Raw genomic sequence first — 25,657 nt, 5'->3', positions numbered from 1 at the left:
TAAAACACACTCATTGTACTTCCTTGCTTCAATTTAACATAATTTCAGCTTTTTCTTGTTTCAGTTCCATAATTTAATCATTTTTTGTTCAAGTTTAATATTGTTTTGTAGATAATTAAATCAACCATACTGTCGGCTAGGTCGGAGTGAAAGGAGCATCTGTAGTTTAAAAAGGCTCCAGTCTCACACCCACAACACACTGGGCCAAGGCCGTCTAATAAGCAGCCTAGCTCTGTGGCCATTGAGAAGACACTGGTGAAGTCCCTGGAAAAGACGCCCACTTGGTACAATAAGGTCACTGAGCATTTTCTTAAAAAGGAACGGAGGGACGAATTCATGTTTAAATAACTTGACTTTTTTTTGGATGTAAGCCGACAATGAGCTTCCCCTGTCTGAAAGACGAGCAGTCGCCACTGGTGTAAACGCCCCAAACTGCATATTCATTGTGCCAAATGTACTAACTGGATCAGACACGCTATTTTGCACCTTTGAAAGACACAACCCTTACTGCGTACTGTTAGTAGATCAGTTTGTACTTTTTTTTTGCGTGCAATGAGTTTGCACACATTTTAATACACGCAAACCTTTGATAGATCTGGCCCAGTATGTGTATATGTTTGTGTTTATGTACATGCTGTATGTGTATGTGTACATGTGTATAAGAACTGGGGGGGTGCTGGGGGGGTGCAGCTGCCTTTGTAAGTTATTGGTTGTTTTTGTTCTTTTTTTTTTTTTTTTTTTTTTTTTACTTTGCTTTTTACTTTTTGTAAATGACTGAAAATATGATAAAATCCACAAAAACTTAAATGATTAAAAAAAAAGGATGAATTTTTACCAAAGTGATAGAAAGGCTGAAGTTTGGAGAAACAAAGGACCCTGTATTACAGCATAAGAAGCATTTTTCAGTAAAAACAGTTGCTGATATCATTAAAACTATGTGATTAATCAAGCCAGGACACTCCAATGGACATTTTGGTTTGATATGTGTTCAGATAGAGTGAAAATTATTTGTCGCAAATTAGAAAAAAAATTGTTTTTATTAATTCATTTGTCATGCACTAATGAGTTCCATAAGTGGGCTAAACAGTTTGCACTGCAGTGCATTGATTGCCTTGTTCTCGCAGCCCTTACGTTAGCTTAGCTTAGCCTAGCTTAGCATAATGGCTTCATTCCTATGGTTAGACGTAGCCAGGCTTTTATAGGTGATCTGTAGTATTTTATGAGTGATTTTGGTAAATTCAGTTCTCCCTAATCATTCCTTTAGTCTGCTGGGGTCAATATGATCACAAACTGAGGCTCAAATCATGGTCATGTGACTTACTGCAGGAATAAAATCTGGGAAATAAAAACTAATGCAAAGCTAAAGCGGTAAAGCAAAGCTAATTTAGTGCATGCATCCCTTTAACAAAAAGATTTTCCAACTTCCGTCAACACAACAGTCCCAAGACTGTATGAGTGCAGTAAGTCGCAGATCTAAAGAAATAATTAGAGAGAATCGGATTTCACAAAATCACTTTCAAAAGACGACAAATCATCTTTAAAAAACTGGCTACGTGTGACCATGGAAACACAGTGACTATGCTAAGCTAAGCTAACAGAAGGGCTGCGAGAACCGAATAAACGTTTCTCATGTAAACTGTTATTCGGGTTTAACATTTCCATGTAAACTGAAGAGAAAGTACTTTAGTGTTGGATTCATTTCTTCTGGAAAAATAAATAGGATTTTAAAAACATCATGTAACCGTACCCATTCAGTTGTTTATGATCCCTTTTCTCTGAAGGAAACACCGTTACAGGACAAACCTATCTCAATATGCTCCAAAACTGGCTCTTCACTTTACTGCAAGCAGATTCGCAGATACAGCAAGTATATAAAAAACATATGGAAAGTGGAATAAACAGTGAAAACAACAATAGTTTGGTTATTACATGTATCAGTAATCACACAGTCAACCCATAACCAGTCTGTGCTGTGAATTCCATTTAAGCCACGGTTTAAATACTGTTCTTTCAATGAGATGCAGATTCAACAGCTCTTCTGTTGAAACTCACCCTCCTTTAACAGGGATAGACTGGTCAACTCTGAAAACAAAGGATTTGATGGATATTCACTGATCAGCCGGAAAACTCTGACACAGAGAGGCAAAGTGTAATAAAAGTAGAATATGTGAGTCCAGTGGGACCTGTCAGTGGGTGGACACGTCAGACAACAAGTGGACATGTAGACCTGGAGGAGGATGTGTCAGAAACAGCAAAATGAGCAAGAGAAGCAACCTGAGCAACTCTGACAACTGATCACCAGTTACAGTCAAGTCATCATCACCAGCATCTACACATTTTGTTCATAAATAATGCAGCGTAAAGCGGTTAGTACCGACCAAGGTTATCACAGATTTGAATTTTTCATTACAGTTTAGTTTTATTTACTTTGGACGTTTTTTTTCTCTAATTCAGCGAGTTTTAATTAGTTTTCATTTTTTCCCTTAATGCGTAGTTTTTTCGTACTTTTATAAATGGACGTCCATCAGTCCTGGTGCATCTACAGTCTGTCCGTCCATGGGGGTGGATCTGTCCTTCACTGTGGTTCTCCCTCAGGTTTCTCTTTTCCCACCAGGTTTTTGGAGTTTTTCTTTGCTGAGAAGGAGGGTTCAAGGACGGGGGATGGTCAGGACATTAATCCAGTTCCTTCATCTACTGTTTATTTGACTGTTGTTTGTTTTCATATCCAACTAATTCTGTAAAGGCCTGCCAGGCAACCTTGTTGTGATATAGGGCTGTGGAAATAAAATTGAATTGAATTTCAACTTTAGCCGAATTTTGAGAAATAAAATCAATCTAAAAAGAATCTAGATCGTTTTTTTCCTAATTCATGCATGAACAGGTTCAAACAGATGATGTAATATTGGTCTATCTCACAGGTGTCAAACATGTGGCCCGGGGGCCAAATCCGGCCCACCACAGGGTCCAGTCTGGCCCTTGGGATGAATTTGTGAAATACAAAAATTGCACTAAGAAATTAACAATCCCTTTAGTTCAGGTTCCACATTCAGACCAATTCAATCTCAAGTGGGCAGGACCAGTCAAATACTATCATAAAAACATATAAATAATGACAACTCCAAATTTTTCTCTATGTAAATGTAAATATTTTCATGTATTTGCACTAAAACAAAGCATAATTTCGCAAAAAATGTGAATAACCTGAACAAACATGAACAAACTGAAATGTCTTAAGAGAAGTAAGTATAATTTTAACAATATTTTGCCTGTTACTAAATGTTGTGTGTTTGTAGGTCCACTGTGATCTGTAAGTTCTAATGTACATGTGTAAATGATAAACTGAGGCAGAATAGTGTTCAAATTACACTGATTTTTTCAGTTTGTTCATGTTATTCACATCTTTTGAAAGAATAGTTTGTAGATGTAAACCTGTTCATAATGTAAATGTACTTTTTTCACTCTAAAACACAGAAAAGTTTGGAGTTGACATTATTTCTATATTATTATGTTATTATTTTACTGGTTCGGCCCACTGCAGATCAAATTTCGCTGAATGTGGAACTGAACTAAAATGAGTTTGACAGCCCTGGTCTATCTGTACCGTCGTGTCCACAGCTCTCCTTCAAATTCCACTGATATTAGTACGAGTTGTTTACACGTATCAAAAAAGTGCGATGTTTTCAGTGAAGCAGTGGTTCTGAGGTTCACCTGGCAGTAAAAGGTGCTGGTTCTGAACCTTCTGTGTGGAGTCTGTGGACGGTCGGGTCATCTGTCATCTGCTGCCTCCTACATACGTCTTTCAGCCGTCCCTGGAATGTCAGACACCTGAACCAGCAAATCCACTACAGACCACCAGTGAGAGACCTGACACCACACACATCATTACAAGCACCACATGCACCTCAGCATTTTCCTTCCTAAAGTTTGTACGAGGAGCCTCTGTTCTTCAACTCTGTGTGGACACGAACTCAGCCTTGCAACCATTGAAGAGCAGTTGCCCTGGCAACTAAATCCTGGACTCAACACCTCTTGTCCTTACAAACACTGTCCAGAAACATAAGAACCCTGACCACAAAACAAAACAAAAAAAAAGATGCCAACCTGACTTAAAATGATGATTTTCACATCTTTAATATGTAGATTTAATTATTTTTTAATTAGTCTGGATCTGTGACGACGTAAACCAGGAACAATGATATGACTCTAATAAATACTGGGGGGTCAAACTCATTTTAGTCCAGGGTCCACATACAGACCAGTATGATCCCAAATGGGCCAGACTATTGATTGAAGTAAAAGTTACACTATTAAAATATTTACATCTGGTGTTTCTATGAAACTGGTCCTAAAAACAGGACAGCGGGGGTAAAAATTTAAACCAGATGTAGACGAATGTTATGAAGCAAGTTTGGAAGCACTTTGGGTCTATTTTAAAAAGAAATAATCAAAGAGATAAAAAAGAAACTAGTTTTCAGATAAAACACATTTTTATATTATTTTACATTATATTTTATACAAAAATCTGCATGTAACATGGTGGAAAGGACACGAAAATTATTACTATTTTTTTAATATCTCTTTTTTCTCTCACAGATGCATTTTGGGAATTGAACTAATTATTCAAGGCAGAGTGTTTCACAAAAATGACCGCTGTTGCAAAATCACTCAGGACTTATTTGTGTTTAAATGTTCAGGTTCTGCATGTAACACCAGTGGACACGATAGGTTTCACACCAAACCTGGAATGAGACTGAGATTGATGAAAAACCCACATGTGTGGATTAGAAAAACCACCAGGATCCACACATTTAACACAGTGTCTTTATTTATAGTCTATAGAAGACCATTTACACACATGTTTACAGATCTAATGCTCTGACACCTAGGTAGGTTTAACTGTCCATATTTGGGTCCCAGTATTTGTTAAACATTCATTAATTATGGGATGGCTCAGAGGAAGAGTATAATTTATTTGCATTTATCTGAAGTCATCATTCGGTCCATCCTGGGGGGAAATATGTCTACATTTGTCTTTCATTATTGGGTCTAAAAAGCTGGAAAAGTGCCAAATACCAAAATAAACCCAGTTTCATAGAAGCATCCATCTACAAAGTTTCCTAAAAATGTGAATAACATGAACAAGTTGAAATGTCTTAGGAAAAATAAGTGCAATTTTAACAATATTCAGCCTCAGTTTATCATTTTCACATGTTCGTTATAATTTACAGATCACAGTAGATCTACAAATACACAAAACATTTAATAAAAGGCAGAATATTATTAAAAATGACACTTAATTCTTTTAAAACATTTTGAGCTGTTCACATTTGTTCAGGTTATTAACATTTTTTGTGAAAAGATAGTTTGTAAATGTAAATACTTTCATGTAATTTGACTTTTTTTTTTTTTTTTAACATTAGAACGAAGAGGAAAATTTGGGGTTGTCATAATTTATAGGTTTTCATGTTGGTATTTGACTGGTCCGACCCAGCTGAGATCAAATCGGTCTGTACGTGGAACCTGAAAGAACATTCTGATACATCTGAATGTTAATGTCTTTAGTGTCACAAGTCGCTTTTCCATTGACCCTCAAATTGCACAAATATAACTTGTGCATAAAAATGTACCTAATGGAAAAATGACAATTTCACCAATAGTCTCATTTTATGATTAAAAGTTTTTGCGCTGGCAAGAGGTGGTTTTTCAGATGTAGCACAAATGGTATATCACACAAAACTACAATGGAAAGACCTTTTTTTGCAACTAGAGTCAGGTGAATTAAAAAAACGGATGCTGACGGACGTTACAACAAGCGAAGAAGAAGAAAAAACATGTTGCGGTATGTGTGGACAGGAAACCCAAACATTTTATAATTTAGTACGAGATAGAGGGGTAATATATAATAATAATAATGAATATATCTGTGAATCAACACCATATTTACGTTTGTCGCCATGTTTATGGAATGACTTCTGGTGTCATCTCGCGATAATAAACAAATCATCGCATTTTTAATTTAATGGAAAAACCGACATTATGCATTTCTGTTTTTTGGACATTTAATAAATATTGGTAAAGTTTTGCGCAAATGTCCTATGTAAAAGCGACTAGTTTTGCATTTCACAAATTCATCCCACGGGCCGGATTGGACCCTTTATCGGGCTGGTTTTAGCCCTCGGGCCGTATGTTTGACACCAATGCTCTAATATGTAACTGATAAACCTGCTGCTCATGCTCAGAACTCTTGGGTTTGGACTAAAGTCTGCTCATTTGTGACCTGTGCACTTCAGAAAAAAGGTAAAAGAATGTATTTACCAGCAAAAATAGAACAACACATTGTTTTCTATGATTCACTGAGTGATTTCCAGATCCAAATGTAAAGGTCATCCAAACAAACATACACCCATCCTCTGTTTTCTGCTTCATCAACACCTAAATCCCTGTTCATACACTTTTGCACAGATTTGTTAAAAGCTCCTGTTTATGCCGTGTTTCATATCAAACTGGTGAAATAAATCACCTCGTTGAGCCCACACAGGCTGGTTCTGTGAGACCAGAACCAGAACACTCAGTCTGATAACGGATCAATAAAAATAATTACATTCACTCAACCATTCATTTGACAAATTACTACTGATAATCCATACTATTACATGTTCTTTCTCTGGCTATGATGACCTTCGATCTTTGGACATCCAGATCTTTTCAAGTGAATATTTGATCAACATTTACAACATTTGATTAAACTGTTCTTCAAATATCACATTTTTTAAACGTAACAGGGACTGAAGAACAACCTGATTCATGCCTTTAAAGGTCATTTTGTCGTCACTTTATCTGAAAACACCACATTTAATTAAGGTAATAATAAATTAAGGTAAATAAATTAATAATTTATATTCAGAACAAGTCAGATCTATTAACTATTATATGTGATATAACATCGTAAAAACAATGCAAAGACTTAATAATGACACTTCCACGTTTCCAAACACAGATATGAGCTTTTTCACGTTATTGTGTTTTGTGACGACTCCATGTTCATGTAACCTCCTTACCTAATTTTGTTTTTATTAATTAATTATTTTTTATTTATTCATTTATTTTTCATAATTTTATTTTATTTATTTATGTTTTTTAATTTTTTAAAATTTATTTTCTTTTCCTCCTAAGCTTCTTTCAACAGGGTAATAAAAAGTAACCTCCTGACGTCCATAAAAGTCCAGCCATGTCCATTCCTGCTTATTCTGCATCTGTATGAGTCACTGCCTCCTTAAAGTGTGTGTTAGCGTCCACACCTGCCACCTGTCATCTGGATCCACTAAACTGTTAAGGATTTCTGCATGATTTAAGGACCCCCAAGGCTTGATACTGTCACTTCACTACCAGTACATTTCCTCCAACAGTGTTTCTGCTGGGAAGGTTTTGCCGAGGTGCAGACATTTGATACAAAAACTAATCACCGTCACATTACACTTATTATATATGCCCCATGCTGCTGTGCAATTTTTTTTACCTCTTTTTTTTTGTTTTTTTTTACCCCTTAAGAATTATGCACATGCTCCAAACTGTTGGACATGTGCAACCGCATTCTTTTTGATGTAAACGTCCAGTAGTGAAACCTGTTGTACTGAATTTACCCCATTTATTTATCATTTACTATAAAAAATATCACTTTATTTTGGACATTAAAAACTAAGTAAGTAAGTTTTTATTTATAGCGCACTTTTCACAGACAGGGGTCACAAAGTGCTTTACAGTGCAGATACAGTTAAAGCAATTAAAAATGCAGTCATGTATAGTTTTAAAATACAATTAAAATGCAGTAAATACATAAAGTGCAGTCAGTTTGTAGCGGCCCTGAGTCAGCTGACTACACTGTTAATGGGGGTAAAAATAATATGGGCACACTGTGTGTTGTACAACATCTACCCACATAGTGCAAAAACACCAAAAATACAAAAATAAAACAGGTGACACAACACCTTTCTGAGGAAATCGGAAGATCAGCACGTGAAGGGATTTTATTTCTACACTGAGCAGGTCCACCTATTGAATAAGCAGGACAGAAACCGACTGACCCCCACCCACTGTACAAGTTTCATGAATGTGGTGATGACCTCTGGCACAAAACTGGCTGCAGTTGTTGTGGCGAGGAGGCGGCGTAGGCCCAACCAAAAGCACAGAACCAGTCTGTTCTGCTCACACCAACATTCTGACTACAACTAGAAAAACACTTGGAGAGCACAGACCTCCACCAAGGCAGATCAGACCCCCCCGTCATATGTCCAGTACTTTAAAACAGTGACTCATTCTGAAACCACCTTAAAACTCACCTCAGAATTATGTACTCCATGAAAGTAGGTTCTCTCAATATGTGTCCCTCATTTGAATCTACTTTACACTTATTCTTTTTATGTGAACATTCTTCTAATTTTTGGTCCAAAATTGAAAATTATATCATATCTAAAAGTAACAATAAAATAAATATAACATCCCAAAATGTAATTACTTATTTTAAACATGACACTAACAATCTAGAATTTATTGTAAATTTATTCATATTATTTGGAAAATTTCATAAATAAAAACAAATATACTAAAACACACCCAAATTTTAAAATCTTCCTATTAGAATTTGAAAATTATATTAAATCTTTAGAATTCATTTATAATAAAAAAAAAAAAGCACTAACACATTGGCTATTTATAAACAATTTTTCAATACTGACTGAATTCTCTGTTGCATTTATTTATTTATATTTGTCAGATTTATTATTTATTTACTTATTTACTTTTTTTTAATTATAATTTGAATTTTATGCTTTGTATTTTTAAATCTATGCATTATTTTCTTAAACTTATATGTTCAAATACTTTTTCTCTTTTAACATCTTGATGTTTGTTTAAAATTTTGTACTGTATACTCAAATGTTGTTAATAAAGTTGTTTAAAAAAAAAAATGTGTCCCTCATTTGAAAGATGTTTATTCTGCCTTTGTGGTTCGCATTTCCAACTAGAAAAGCACTCGGACAACGCAGACCTCTGCCAAGGCAGATCACCCCCCCCCCGATCACCACCAAAATTTAATCATTTCTTCCTTGTGCCAGTATCAACATTTCCTGAAATTTTCCTGAAAATCTGTCCAGAACTTTCTGAGTTATCTTGCTAACAAAAAAACAAACAAACACGCACACAAACACACAAAGATAAGTGATCACAGCACCACCTGCTGGAGGTAATAATATAGATGTATCTCCTACCCACAATGCCATTTTCAGGGTTCCTACACAATTGAAATTTCAAAATTCCATACTTTTTCCAGACCTTAATTTCCAGATGTCTTGGTAAAAAAATTCCCACCAGTCTTTATATTTCAGATTTATGAGGCAGTGGTCCGAGAGTTCCCGTCGACCCATTCTGAGTTCAGCCAAAGATCGTACAAAACATGTTGAACAGGTCACTCATGAACAGTGTGTGGACATCACCTGTCCGTCAAAGTAACAGTCAAACTTGACGACACCTGGGCGGGGCTTAAAATGGGTTGGAGGAAGATAAGAGCAGAAGGCGGGGCATTCAACTTGTCAATCTGGGATGTGTAGTCTACTGTATGTGCTCTCATATAAACATTTCAGCTGCACTAGCGCCTTAAATAAAAACAGATGGATCCATTTCTTTTTTAGATATTCATAATTTTATGTTTTAGAAAATATAAATGATAAGTTGAGGCCTAAAATCATTAAAATTGCACTCATTTTTCTAAAGAAATTTCTTTTTTTTCAGGTTATTCATGGTTTTTTTTTTGGTTTGGATAGTTTGTAAATGTGAATATTTTCATAATTTCATGTTATTTTTTTTGCACTAAAACAAAGAGAAACGTTTGTCGCTGTCATTATTTATAGGTTGGTATGTTGTTATTTTTCTGGTCTGAGTCATTTTAGATGAAATTGGATTGAATGTGGAACCTGGTAGAAAATGCCCCCCCCCCCCCCCCCTGTTTTCTAAAACCAGATCATCGTTGTCATCCCTGTTTTCTCTGTTTGTCTTTATTGATGCCATTGGTTTGATCCTCAGCCATCCTGACGTCTGCCAGGGTCTGGGCCCCTAAACGCTGGCCTGGATACAGGACTGTTGATCCCTTTTCCTTGTCTTGCGTCTTGTGTATCATCCTGTCTGAGTGGATGTCATGTGGTGCCTCTGAGTACGGTTCATCCTGTCCTTTGTCTGGGTTTCAAGGCTCAACTGTGAAATCTGTGTTAGTAACAGACTCAACACAGACTAAACACAGTCAAATACAAAACATTATTTTCCTTTATTGTGTGGTTTTACCTCAGCAAAACTGTAAAGAGCAAAATAAATACAGATATTCAGTGAGTTATAGCTGTAATAAACAATTAACCCATTTTGTGTTTATATATACCTGAAAAAACTGGAGCTTTTTTTGACAAATTTCGTGATTTATTGGGGGGGGGGGTGTCACTTTTCTATCTGACATCATCTTTACTGGTCAAATAAAACCAGACTTCAGAGGAAACAACCAAAATACACAGATGACCTGATGATGACGTGAACCAGAGAAGTGGAATCATTAAACAAACAGATGAATGATTCTAAGGAACTGAGCGAATGGAACCGGTTCTCCATTCCCACCTCTTAGTACAGGGACCTGACCTGGACTACACACACCTCAGCACTGGTTTAAAAAGCCCAACAGAGACTGAGGAACCACCTAAGGAAGCCAGAAGGAACCACCTGAGGAACCACCTGAGGAAGCCAGAAGGAACCACCTGAGGAACCACCTGAGGAAGCCTGGATGAACCACATGAGGAAGCCCGAAGGAACCACCTGAAGAACCACCTGAGGAAGCCAGAAGGAACCACCTGAGGAACCACCTAAGGAAGCCAGAAGGAACCACCTGAGGAACCACCTGAGGAAGCCTGGAGGAACCACATGAGGAACCACCTGAGGAACCACCTGAGGAAACCAGAAGGAACCACCTGAGGAACCACCTGAGGAAGCCCGAAGGAACCACCTGAGGAACCACCTGAGGAACCACCTGAGGAAGCCTGGAGGAACCACATGAGGAACCATGCGAGGAGCCACCTAAGGAACCACTTGAAGAACCACCTGAGGAGTCATCATGTGGGGAACCACCTAAGGAACCACGCAAGTAACCACGCAAAGAACCACCTGAGGAACCATGCAAGGAACCACCTGAGGAACCACATGAGGAGCCACGCAAGAAACCTACTGTGGAGCCACGCGAGGAGCCACCTGAGGAACCACCTAAGGAATCATGCAAGGAACCACGCAAAGAACCACCTGAGGAACCACCTAAAAGGTTCTTGATTCCATCCGTGGGCAAAACCACTGAATCTCACCATCACCGCTTCAATGTCCACCTTCACACTCATCACTGTCTGACACGCTTTAGACCTCTACAACATTCTTTACTATCTATCTATCTATCTATCTATCTATCTATCTATCTATCTATCTATCTATCTATCTATCTATCTATCTATCTATCTATCTATCTATCTATCTATCTATCTATCTCTGCAGATTCTTACAGTCTTTCATTTCTCTGTGGGTGTTTGAGCTCACAATAAAAAAAGTCAAACACTCACAGGGGAATGAACAGACTGTCAAAATCCACAGTTACAACTATTTTATAGACTTTTAAACAGATTTTACACTTTTAAACAGATTTTACACTTTTAAACACATTTTACACTTTTAAACACATTTTAGTCTTTTTAAACAGATTTTAAATTTTTAAAACATATTTTAGTCTTTTAAAACAGATTTTAGACTTTTAAAACAGATTTTAGTCTTTTATAACAGATTTTAGACTTTTAAAACAGATTTTAATCTTTTATAACAGATTTTAGACTTTTAAAACAGATTTTAATCTTTTATAACAGATTTTAGACTTTTAAAACAGATTTTAGTCCTTTAATACTCTGCCTCTCCGTACTCTGTCTCTGATTGGCTCATCACTCCTCATGCCTGAAGTTAACCAATCTAATCAGTGAAGGCAGCGGGTACTGGCCAGTTAGAGGCAGAGTAGGGCGGGTCATGGCTTCAGTATTCTAGGAGAAAACTGGGCTAATCGGTTCAGATACTATTGAATGGTGCACGTCAGGGGGGTTTAGAAGTGTGTATACGCATTGATGACTGAAAAATAAGTAGGTATACCCTGCATACCGCCGTGTACTCTGGACTACACCACTGCTCCAATGTGAATAAAAGACGAACTCTGAGCAGCCCAGAGTGAGAGAGATAAACATTTAGTTTCATCAGGGGCGCCCCATGAAAGCATAAATGTTGTGGATGCTTCATAAATTAAAAAATAAAATGAAAAAATAAAAATAACAATAACTTCATTTATATAGCACCTTTAAAAACTGAGTTTACAAAGTGGTTTGACCGACAAAGCAGAAGGACACAACAGCAGCAACGACACGAAAACAGAAAACAACACAACATAAAAGAGATATGGAAAGCAAACGCGAAAACATGACACTTGGAATAAACTGAGTGAATCGGAGTAAAGAGGGCAGAGATAACATAACATGATGCTGTCAAATCCATGCAAAAATGAAGGAGTGAGATAAAACAACATCATGTATGAGAATATGAATTAATAACCAAACAGGGTAAAATTACATATTCAACATTAAAATGGGACAACATCACAGAAAGGCAAGTCTATAAAAATGTGGTTTAAGATGTGATTTAAAAGATGTTAGTGATTCTGCAGGCCATTTCACTATCTTCTCAATCTGTTGGACCGGGGGGAGGAGGGGGTCCGACACTTAGGTCACTTACACTAGCGCAGTGTTTTTCAACTTTGGGGTCGGCTGGAATTTCTAATAATTGATAAAAATAAGACAATGTAAACTTACAAATAAAAAAAAAAAAATTGTTGAGTTGACAGAGACAATCACATCCATAACAGACAAACCGAAGCTGAAACTGCTGCACTGTGGTTCTGTTTCTCCGTCAAATGTTCATTGTGGTCAGTTTCAGATGCTGCAGCTCTTTCATAATTCATAGTTTCAGTTCTTGTTTGTTCAGTATTAATTTTCCTCCTTGTAAATCACAGCTGGACTGACTGGACATATCCTGACCAAGGAAAAAAAAAACTCACTTTGTGCAGTAATCTACACCTGGCTTTTCTGCCTCCATCCATAATAATATACATTATATAGACTAAATGTCCTCTAAAATTAACGTTTATTTGCAACATAGTATAGCAAACTATTACAAATTAACTTTAGCAGAAAAAAAAAAACAAGGTCTCCGTTGTGAATGTCTGGGGTCGCCAGAAATTTGTGATGTTAAAACGGGGTCATGAGCCAAAAAAAGTTGGAAACCACTGCGCTAGCGTGACACGAAACCGAAACTTAACATGTTTTCAACGTCCAACCTCCGACTTCTATGCCTCTGTTACACAACGGTTCTTACACGACATTTTCACAACTTCTAACCTGCATCCACTGTACCTCCTCCTTTGCATGTTGGGCCCCATGAATTTTTTGTTACTTTGCATAAGCACAGATGTATTTTTTAATCTAAAGCTGCAGCAGGAAAATTAAAGATGAAACAGGCGTCCATCTTCAGCTGAATAATGTGCAGTTTTGATCAATATTTCAATAGACTAGTGACTGTTTGCTTTGTGTTGACTGTGTGAGTGTGTGTAAAGGATATAAATACTTCAGCAGTGTTCTGGCCTCTGTGACTATATATATATATATATATATATATATATATATATATATATATATATATAAATATAAATATATATATTTATATTTATATACGAGTGTCAAACGACGCTGATGAAATCGGTGGTAATGTGCATCTGATCTGCCTTTGTTGTATATTTCAATAACTGCTGCTGCGTCTTCTTCTGTGCATGGGTGCAACTTCAATCGAAATTAAATGCATTCCGGTTTTCACACCAAAAATCTGTCAAATGTAGAGTAGTCGACGTTTAATTATTATATTTTAACCCTTAAAGACCCACAGCTGTGTTCGTCACAACTTCACACATGATGTTTTTTGCCTTAAACGAGTGATTTATCCCCATTTATTATCATATCATGCTCTATATGTAGCATTTTTCAGCTTAAATCCTGTATTTTTCCGATATTTAATTCACTGATCATGTATTACACAGGTGTCAAACATGCGGCCTGGGGGCCAAATCTGGGCCGCCAAAGGATCCAATCTGGCCCGTGGGATGAATTTGTGAAATCCAAAAATTACACTGAAGATATTAACAATCGAGAATGTCAAAATCATTTTAATTCAGATTCCACATACAGACCAATTAGATCTCAAATGGGTCAGAACCAGTAAAACACTATCAGATTAAACCTATAAGTAATGAAAACAGCCAATTTTATCTGTGTTTTGGTGTAAAAAAAAAAGTAAAATTACATGACAATGCTTATATTAAAAACTGTTATTTTACAAAAAATGTGAAAAACCTGAAATGTCTTCAGATAAGTAAATGCAATTGTACCAATATTCTGCCTGTTTTTAAATGTTTCATGCATTTGGAATTGTAATGTAAGTTGTAATGCACATGAGTAAATGACAAACTGATAATCTGAGGCAGAATATTGTTAAAATTGGACTTGTTTTTCTTAATATGTTTCCAGTTGTTCGTGTTATTCAGATTTTTGTACATGTTAAAAAAAAAAAATCTTCAATTAAGCAAAAAAAATTCTTGAATTAAAAAAAAAATCTTGAATTTAAAAAAAAATTTAATTAAGCAAAAAAAAATCTTGAATAAAGCAAAAAAAGTTGAATTAAGCAAAAAAAAAAAATCTTGAATAAAGCAAAAAATAAAAAAAATCTTAAATGAAATTTAAAAAAATTCTTGAATTAAGCCAAAAAAATCTTGAATTAAGTAAAAATAAATAAATAAATAAATCTTGAATTAAGCAAAAAAAAAAAAAAATCTTGAATCAAGCAAAAAAATCCAATAATAATTATATATTTTATTATTATTTATTTTATCAAAAACAGAGAAAACTGAAGAAAAAGTGAATTTTACAGAAAAAATATATCAACTGAACATAAACTTCACTTTTTTTATTTATTATTTGCTTTTGTTAATTTTGTTGCCCTATTTTAAAAATATTTTCTTCAAATTACTTCAATTTGTGGCTTGTTTTGTTCATGTTACTTCTGGTTTTGTTGATTTATTTTTCCTTTCGGTTCATTTTGTTCATTACTTTGACTGTTAGTTGTTCATTTTGTTGCTTATTTTCTCCTTTTTTACTTTACTTTGGGAAGTTTTCTGCTTTTTTTTCCCACCTATTTTATAATTTTGTAGGCTTTTTTGTTTGTTTTTCTTCATGTTATTTATTAATATGTATAAAAACAAGTGTGTCCGTTCACTGTTATTGATTAAACTTCATTTTCGTTTACTGGTGAATCATGTATTGATTGACTAATGGATCAACAGGTCGTTTATAGTTGATTTATTTTTCCTTTTGTTAATTACTTTGGATGTTTTTGTTCATTTTGTTGCTTATTTTCTCCTTGTTTACTTTGTTTTCCAAAAGTTTTTGCTTGTTTTTTTCCATGTATTTTATTATTTTGTAGGTTTTTCGTTTCTTCATGTTATTTATTGATATGTATAAAAACAAGTGTGTCCGTCCACTGTTACTGATTAAACTTCATTTTTGTTTTACTGGTGAATCATGTATTGATTGACTAAAGGATCAACAAATAGTTTACAGTTGATTTATTTTTCATTTTGGTTCATTTGGTTCATTATTTTGGCTGTTTTTGTTCATTTTGTTGCTAATTTTCTCCTTCTTTACTTTATTTTAGGAAATTTCCTGCTTGTTTTTTCCACACGATTTATTATTTTCTAGGTTTTTCTATTTCGTTTTTCATTGTTCGTTTTATTTATTAGTGTGTCCATCCACTGTTATTTATTAAACTCCACGGGTTTTACTGGTGAATCAGTGTTGTAGAAGATGACGGTGTTTCCATGGTAACTACAAAGCCTATGGATGCATCCGAGAGAAAAAGAGAGAAAAAAAACCCCAAAAAACCTCTGATGCAGCTGAAAAAAAAAACACATTTTACCTGAATTATTTGACTGTATTGATAGAATTAATGGTTCAGAATTAAATTATTAATGGTTTGAGATCAGTCGATGCTTTTGGGTCTTTGAGGTTTCATGTATTTATACTGAAATTACAGCTCCAGTCGTTACAGACTCATATGATTCCCTCATTAATTCAATCACATGTGATACTTTTTATTTATTATTTATTTAATGAAGGTTTGAGGAGAGAATAAAACATGAGCTACGTCAGCGAAACCGGCTCTAATCCTCGAAGCCTGGGTGTCGTCCTCTGTGCTCGGTGGTGTTTCACAGTCGGTAGAAAACTGTGTCAGTAATGATGCCCTTACCCACGATGCATCTGCACACACCAACACCCGTCCCGCTGCTGCGTCACCGTACGATGATGGTCGGCTGTGGGATCATTTCCCAGTAAAGGCCTGTTTATGTCGATTACAAGTAGACACTTAGAGTTTTACGGCTGCTTTGGAATATTTAGGGACATCTAGTGGTGAAGCAGCAGAATGAAAAGTCTGGAACTCAACCCCCCCCCCCCCCCCCCCCCTGTTAGACACAAGGTCACATCCTTTCAACTGATTTCACTAATTACATTCCTGCAACTTTTCCGCATAAGACATTGATTTATTATCATTTAGAGAAGCATTAGTGCACGTTACTACAGTTCTCCTTCGATGGCAGCACTGTTTAAAAAATCTGTAATTTAACAGAATTTTTACTGTTTATTTTGCAGATTTTTCCTGTATTTTTAAGATACAGGAAAATATCAATGAAATGACAAAAACAGACTGTGATTTTACATGTCAAATGTAAAATAACACGAAAAAACTGTAACTGTGAATAACCAAAAAATTTCAGTTTTTTAAAAGAAATGTTTTCTTTTTCCACAGAAAAATACAGATAAACTACATTTGCAAATGTATCGTAATTTCACAAATATTTCTTTTCTATTTATGAGATTAAACTGTTACTTTAAAGTGTAATACTGTAAAAAAAAAAAAAGATAATAAAATGAGGAAAAATTACTGACAGTTAACCGTAAAAGAAGTATTTGTTCTATTAGTTTAACAAGACTTGTTTGTTAATTGACAAATATTTTGTGTAATTACAACAAAAATGTTGAGTAAATGAATTTTTGTGAATGTATAACATGTATAAGCACTGATAAACTGTCCAAATACAGTTTTTATCAGTGGATTGTCCAACTGAGTCTCACTGAAAAAAAAAAAAAAAAAACTATATATATATATATATATATATATATATATATATATATATATATATATGTAGAGTTATGTAATTTGATTGTTTTAATACATGTAAATATTCTTTATTAAACATTAAAAAGTAAAAAAAAATATGCAAAATCTCATTTAAAGTTAGGGTAAAAAACTGAATTTTAATTATGGAAAATTATCGTATTTTTATGAGATGGTTATTTTCCATTATTTAACAGTATTTTTTGGCACCCCTGCTGCCAGAATATTACCGGTTTTTTTTTACGTTTTTTTTTTTTTTTTTTTATAGTGAGGGGTGTCAAACTCATTTCAGTTCAGGGGCCACAGTCAGCCTAATATGATGTAAAGTGGGTCAGACCAGTAAAATAATATAAATAACAGGATAAGAACTTATAAATAATGTCAACTCCAAAGGATTTTTCTGTTTTTGAGTGAAAAAAAGTCCAATTCCGGAATGAAAATGTTTACATCTACGAACCGTACTTGAACATAACATAAACAAATAGAAAGTATGTGTAATTGTACCAATATTCTGCCTCTTACTAAATGTTTTGTGTATTTGTAGATCTACTGTGATCTGTAAGTTATAATGAACATGTGAAAATGATAAACTGAGGCTGAATATTGTTAAAATTGCACTTATTTTTCCAAAGACATTTCAACTTGTTCATGTTATTCACATTTTTTAGGAAACTTTGTAGATGGGTGCTTCTATGAACCTGGGTTTATTTTGGTATCTGGCACTTTTCCAGCTTTTTAGACCCAATAATGAAAGGTAAATTTAGACATATTTCCCCCCAGGATGGACCAAATGATGACTTCAGATAAATGCAAAAAAAAAAAAAAATACTCTTGCTCTGAGCCATCCCATAATTAATGAATTTTTAACAAAATATTGGGACCCAAATATGGACAGTTAAATCTCCCTTGGTGTCAGAGCATTAGATCTGTAAACATGTGTGTAAATGGTCTTCTATAGACTATAAATAAAGACACTGTGTTAAATGTGTGGATCCTGGTGGTTTTTCTAATCCACACATGTGGGTTTTTCATCAATCACAGTCTCATTCCAGGTTTGGCATGTAACCATTCGTGTCCACCAAATGACGAAAACTAGAATTGAAAAAAATATTTTTGCTAACTGAAATAATTAAAAACTATAATTAAAAGAAAAAATGATAACTGAAACTATACTGTGTGTTTACAAAACTAACTAAAACGTATAAAAATTATGGATAAACTTCCCTTCGTTTTCGTCTTTCTCACTGTCGGATGGATATGCAATTGATTTATTTTGCTCAAGCAATTTTAACTGGTGGCACTTCATGGTCCGTCACTTCTCGTCACATGTCATTTAAATTCGTCTTCTCGTCTCCACTTTACCTTGAAACAGTTGGGAGAAAGCAGCAGAGTCCTTCATGGGACTTATTTGAATACAACGAGAAAGATAAAAGACATGAAAAAACTAAAACTAAACTAAAACTAAGCATTTAGAAAGAAACAAAAACTAAAAAAACTAGCAAACCTGCTCTAAAAACTAATTAAAACTAACTGAATTAGAGGGGGGAAAAAAAGTCAAAATTAAATAAAACTGAACTATAATGACAAATCCAAAACTATTATAACCTTGGTGTCCACTGGTGTTACATACAGAACCTGCCCGCACAGAAATCGCCAATGATTTTGCAACAGCGGTCATTTTTGTGAAACACTGCCTTGAATAATTAGTTCAATTCCCAAAATTTACCTGTGAGAGAAAAAAAAGATATACAAAAAAATTGTAGCTCGTAATTTTCTTGTCCTTTTCACCGTGTTACATGTGGATTTTTGTCTTAAATATGATGTAAAATAATATAAAAATGTGTTTTATCTGAAAAATAGTTTCTCTTTTATCTCAGTAAGTATTTCTGTTTAAAATAGGCCCAAAGTGCTTCCAAACTTGCTTCATAACATTCGTCTACATCTGGTTTGAATTTTTAGTCCCATGTCCTGTTTTTAGGACCAGTTTCATAGAAGCACCCATGTTTAAAATGCAGAAATGACACTGAAGATATTAACAATCTAGGGTGTCAAACTCATTTTAGTTCAGGTTCCACATTCAGACCAATACGATCTAAAGAAAAATAATAAAATAATAACCTATATACAGTAGTCGCTTTTCCATTGACCCTCAAATTGCGCAAATATAACTTGTACATACAAATTTACCTAATGAAAAAATGACAATTTCGCCAAAAGTCTCATTTTTAGATTCTAAGTTTTAGTGCTGGCAAGAGGTGGTTTTTTGGGCATAGCACAAATAGTATATCACGCAAAACTGCAATGGAAAGACCTTTTTTCGCAACTAGAGTTAGGTGAATTAAAAAAAAAACAGATGTTGATGTACTTTACAACAAGCGAAGAAGAAGAAACATGTCGCGGTATGTGTGGATACACCAGGAAACCCAAACATTTTTAAATTTAGTACGAGATAGAGAAGTAATATATAATAATAATGAATATATCTGTAAATCAACACCATATTTACTTTCGTTGCCATGTTTATGGAATGACTTCTCGTGTCAACTCACGATAATAAATAAACAAATCATTGCATTTGGGATTTAATGGAAAAACCGACATTATGCGCTTCTGTTTTTTCGACATTTAGTAACTATCAGTAAAGTTTTGCGCAGATGTCCAATGGAAAAGCGACTAGTGACGACTCCATTTTTCGAGGTTCAACTGGACTAGTTTTGCACTTTTGAAGCAAAACTAGTCCAGTTGAACCTCGAACTAAGAACAATAATGAGCTGAATGAATGAAAAATTGTTCTTATTTTAGTTCCAAACTCCAAATTTGAACCATATTATGTTTGTTACCAACTGTTTGTGTAACATTGTGTGTCATGCACATGTATAAATAGTCGCTTTTCCATTGGACATCTGCGCAAACTTTACTGATATTTACTAAATATTTACTAGATATTGACTCAGTTTACTTAAATCCAGGTTAAAGGCCCACCTGTTCTCAGCTGCAGTTGAATACAGTTCTTATTCATCAGTTCAGATCTGAACTGTTTCTATAAAGCTTAAAGTTTTATCTGGTTTAACTATTTATGTTTGTTTTGTTGTGTTTTTCTCATGCCTATACTTTTATTGCATCCCTGCTGTAATGCTTTTAATCTTTTATGAAAAGCACTTTGAATTGTCTTGTACATGAAGTGTGCTATAGAAATAAACCTGCCTTGCCTAAATGTCAAAAAAACAGAAGTGTGTAATGTCGGTTTTTCCATTAAATTGCAAATGTGATAATTTGTTTATTTATTTTTGCAAGTTGACACGAGAAGTCATTCCATAAACATGGCAAGGAACATAAATATGGTGTTAATTTACAAATATATTCATTATTATTATATATTACCCCTCTATCTTGTACTAAATTTAACATTTTTCAGTTTCCTGGTGTGTCCACACATACTGCACCATGTTTCTTTTAAAACTCTTCTTCTTCTTCGCTTGTTGTAACGTCCGTCAACATCTGTTTTTTTAATTTGCGTGACTCTAGTTGCAGAAAAAGGTCTTTCCATTGCAGTTTTGTGTGATATACCAATTGTGCTACATCTGAAAAACCACCTCTTGCCAGCGCAAAAACTTTTAATCAAGAAACAACTTTAACTGATAATGTCTAACTTTTACTCCCAAATAAAAGTAGAATAATGAAGTATGATATTATGTAAAGTATCACAGTTTTACCTCAGGTTTAATGTGTAGATTTGGTTTGTTTTTAAAGGTTAAAGTCAACACGTCCTTTTGATCATTTACATCTTATTTTCATAATATTATTGAACATTCTACAAATGTCCTTAAAAATATGTTTAACCCATAAAGACTCAAACCATCTACTGATCTAAACTGTCTAATACCTGTTGATCCATTCATCCTATCAATACATGTAAATAACTGGTGTAAAATACAGTTTGTCGTCTTTTTATGGTCATTTGGACGTTCAGAGGCTCTGTTGTTACCATGGAAACACCGTCATCTTCTACAACATTAATTCACCAGTAAAACCCATGCAGTTGGCTCAATGACAGTGGTTGTAGATGCTTATTTTTGTGTTCAGTTATTGATGTTTTAGCTGAAAAAGTCCCTTCGTTTTTTGGGGGTTTTTTTTAGTTTTCTTTGTTTTTAACACAATAATCCTCAACTTTAATCTGAGTTTCTGTGAACATCTGCATGATCAGTGAATAAAATGAAGGGAAATACACCATTTTCACAGAAAAAAATGCAATCTACAGAAGATAATATGATACAAAAAAAAAAAGGCGATTAATCATTTAAGAAAGGTTCAATCTAGAGGAAATTTCATTTGTGAACCTACACAAAAGTAGCTCTGGGTCTTTACGGGTTAATATGACCTTCAATAATATGAGATGTGCATAAATGGTCGCCTGGATACCTGAAGCTTCAGAGTCCGGCTTCTCTTGGTCAGTCTTTTGGTGATCTGACATACAGTAATCCACTTCTGATGTAAATATGTATATAACCTATAGACTTTTATTACTAACTAGTATTATTTGTATTATTATTATTATTATTATTATTATTATTATTATTATTATTATTATTACCCTGCCCCCCCCAAAAGGGAGGCAAAGGGTATTGTTTTGGTTTGGTTTGTGTGTTAATACTCTAGGAGCTAAACTATTAGTTGAATTCATACCAAATTTGGTTCATAGATTACCAGTGATGCAGAATAGACGTCATTACATTTTGGGAAAAATAGGTCAAAGTTAAAATTTTTTAATGAATTTTCTAAATCTGTTTTTTTCCATCTATATTGTAAAAGCTAAGTGACCTGTGTGTGTGTGTGTGTGTGTGTGTGTGTGTACACACATATTCACACTAAATCCGTCCAGAGCTGACTGCTGCAGTTTGTTATATTTATGTATTTTTGGTCCAGGAACGGACTAGTGAAAACGGCAAGTGGATACGACCAATATTTTGGGAGATATTAGTAATTTTGAATACAATAGCCTTATAATCATGTTGCTGTACTCACAATGCTTTGGCGGTGACTGCTGGACAAATGCGGTACAGCATGCACGAATACACAACGGCATAAAAACTACCACATCTGGAACCTGTGGATCCATGAGCTAGCAACGAGCTAGTTTACTTTAATGGGTGAAATTTTATATGTCTGTAGCAGCAAACGTACTGGTTGAATTCATAACAAATTTGGATTATGCATTACCAGTGACCCAGAACAGATGTCAGTACATTTTGGGAAAAATATGTTATTTTAATTTTTTCACGATTTTTGTAACCCCCCCCCCATTTACTTATGATGTGTGAAATTTCAAATGTCTGTAGCAGCAAAACTGTTGGTTGAATTCATACCAAATTTAGTTTATACATTGCCAGTGATGCACAATACAGGGTGTCCCATAAGTCTCCATACATAGGAAAAATAAACGTTTCTTGACATAAACCATTTTTATTTATATAATACGCTCTATATGACTGCCATTTTGTCGGGAACACATTTCAATGCGTGTCCTCCACTGCTGAAGAACTATAAAGAAGAAATATAAAGAAATACATGTTAGAACCATATGTATTATGTCTCCTATGTATGGAGACTTATGGGACACCCTGTAGATGTCAGTACATTTTGGGAAAAATAGGTCAAAGTTTAAATTTTTATGAATTTTTGTAATTTTTTTTTTTTTTTCCCATTTACTTACAATGGGTGAAATTTCAAATGTCTGTAGCAGCAAAACTATTGGTTGAATTCAGACCAAATTTGGTTTATATATTACCAGTGACCCAGAATATATGGCATTATACTTTGGGAACAGTAGGTCAAAGTTTAGATTTTTAGTTTTTTTTTTTGTTGTTGTTGTTTTTTTATGATTTTTTTCCCCCATTTACTTATAATGGGCAAAATTTCACATGTCTATGAAAACATCAATTTTGCTTCAATGTACTTCAAACTTGGCACATATATAGAGGCAACTGACCTGCTGACATCAGCACACGCATAGACATGATGACATCAGCTGGATCGATGCAAAAATAAGCTACAATACATGCGAGGGGCGGGGTTTGTTGTGCCTGGAACCACTTGTTATTTTTATTTCTTGCGTTACCTTATGCTGCACATTTTCTTCAACTTTACCCTGCTGCTGCCTCGACCAGTGAATTTGTCTGTTGTGGAATCAATACATGGAGACCAGGTTTCTCACTATGAATTTATAAATATTGTTTTTTTTATTCCCAGTGCGTTAAAATAGTGTAAAAATGTTAAGTGTAAACTGTGATTCACTGCTGGTAACTAACTCAAATAAAGTGTTGTTTCATGTTTAAATAATACACTAATATATTTTTCGTTATATTATTTATTTATTAACCTTTATTTAATGGGGAAAAAAATTAAAAATCCCTTCTCCACAGTGTCCTGGTCAAGAAAATGGCAGCAGCAGAAAATAGAGATTTCAGCCATTCATCCACATTAAACCCATACATAAAACACTAGAGTGGAATATACATATAGAATAGCACCAATAATTCAAAAGCTACTAAAAGTATAATCAACAACGGTCCTTAAAAGCCTTAGAAGCCCATGCAACTATAAAAACATCCCCATCCAAATGTATCCTTGGCTTTTGCCCATATTCGACCTCCGCTTCGTCAACATCCACTCATGCAGTTGCACCACAGGAGTGTGATCAACGCAGGAGAGAGGATGTAAATAAGAAATCATATGGAAACGCAGGGCGAGAGCAGACTAATGAAATGAATACAGGGAGACCACGGAGGGAGGAGGCAAGTGGGAGGAATCACAGAAACTGGAGGGGATGGGAAATGTTACATCAACCCCCCAGTGTTTCATCCTCAACTCACAACTGTCAATCACTTCCCATCACAGAGGCTCATTCTGCCCAGTTCTACCCAGGTTTTCCAGGCCCTGAGAACGTTCCCTGTGCAGTTTGTGTGGTACATCCGTGGATAAAAATGTCAAATACTCACTGCACAACAGAATTCAAATCAATTCAATAAAAATCCAATGGCGTGTTGACTGTGACGGAGTCAATGCAACAGTGAGACGCTGCATCAAACCCTGAAATACTGCAAGAGACATTTGGATTTACATTCATTACATTTAACACCAAACATGACCTGTAGGTGCCTTTTGTCCTTTTATAACACACACACACACACACACACACACCATTATATCGCTCATTTATGTAGTTTTTACTCCTGTGTTGCTCTTTTCAGTAATTCTCTTTTATAACCAAGTAAATAAAAAAGGAAGGTTGGATGAGAAGGGGAAAAGAAGAGGAGGAGGATGAGGGGGGGTTTAATCTGTGAAAGCCTAATTCTGTTCATCCTCTTCCTCTGCTTGGTCTTTTTCCTACACATATAAATGTATACATACCCTATTTTAGTTTCTACTCAGTGGGGGACAGTAGACGCTCCTGAATCTGTCCAGTTTATGTAAACATATCCAGCCCATTTACAATCTACATTTACATACATGTAGATTTGCATTTCAATGACAGATCAAATGCATATGGAATGGTGCTCCTTTGGACAGTTTTGACTCCCTGTTACTTGTTAACTTCACCACCTCTGCTTCAACATGACCTGTCCTAAAAGGTACGATGCGTAAAAACGCGTGCGCTTTTTCTTAATCCAATGTTCGACTCACCATTGAAGTTCCAGAAGGGCTGACGCGCTCCAACTCCGTGACTGTCGTTACTCATGTTGCATGGCACACGGTCACCCACAGCACAAGTCAAGCTCTTCTGTCTTTATGGGTTGGTTTTTTCCACCTTTCCCGCTTGGAAATATCCTCCGTAGTCCCGTGTTTTTGTTTTTTGTTGCGCCGCGTTGTCTATTGCGTTACCGCGTTTCTTCTAATACTAGGATGAGACGCGCGCGCACAGACGCACTTAGTGTTTCGGTTTGTGTTGTTGGTCCTCGGCGACTGTTGGGATATTATGAACCAGTTTGCACACATCGCAGTTTTCCACTTTGTGGGTAAATGGTGAAACAAGCGGCGGGATTCTCATAGGAATGGAACATGAGGAGAAAGGGGGGGTGGGGGGGTGACATCGATTATCTCGATAACAATCTGGGAGGATAAGGCTCTACCGCATGATTTGTCCACAGTGATGTCTCTTAATTCAGAGAGAGAGAGAGAGAGAAAGAGAGAGAGAAAGAGAGAGAGTGTGATTTGTGATGTCATTTTTCCAGCCAATCCCCACCGGCTGAATCTGCATTTGGACTCTTAACTGTGACATGTTCTC

General features: G+C 35.2%; 1 protein-coding gene across 1 annotated transcript in view; it reads right to left on the bottom strand.

The window, feature by feature from the left end:
* Positions 1-25,446, bottom strand: part of LOC115432288 (muscarinic acetylcholine receptor M4-like) — a 53,737-nt gene extending 28,291 nt beyond the window's left edge. Inside the window, exon 1 of the mRNA XM_030153184.1 lies at positions 25,057-25,446. Coding sequence (XP_030009044.1) covers positions 25,057-25,111 — 55 coding nt within the window. The 5' untranslated portion in view covers positions 25,112-25,446. The remainder of the gene's footprint in view (positions 1-25,056) is intronic.
* Positions 25,447-25,657: the final 211 nt, after the last annotated feature.

Source organism: Sphaeramia orbicularis, chromosome 2, assembly GCF_902148855.1.
Source record: "Sphaeramia orbicularis chromosome 2, fSphaOr1.1, whole genome shotgun sequence".
NCBI lineage: Eukaryota > Metazoa > Chordata > Actinopteri > Kurtiformes > Apogonidae > Sphaeramia > Sphaeramia orbicularis.
Note: the sequence above shows the minus strand (reverse complement) of the source record. Positions and strands in the feature narration are given on the sequence as shown.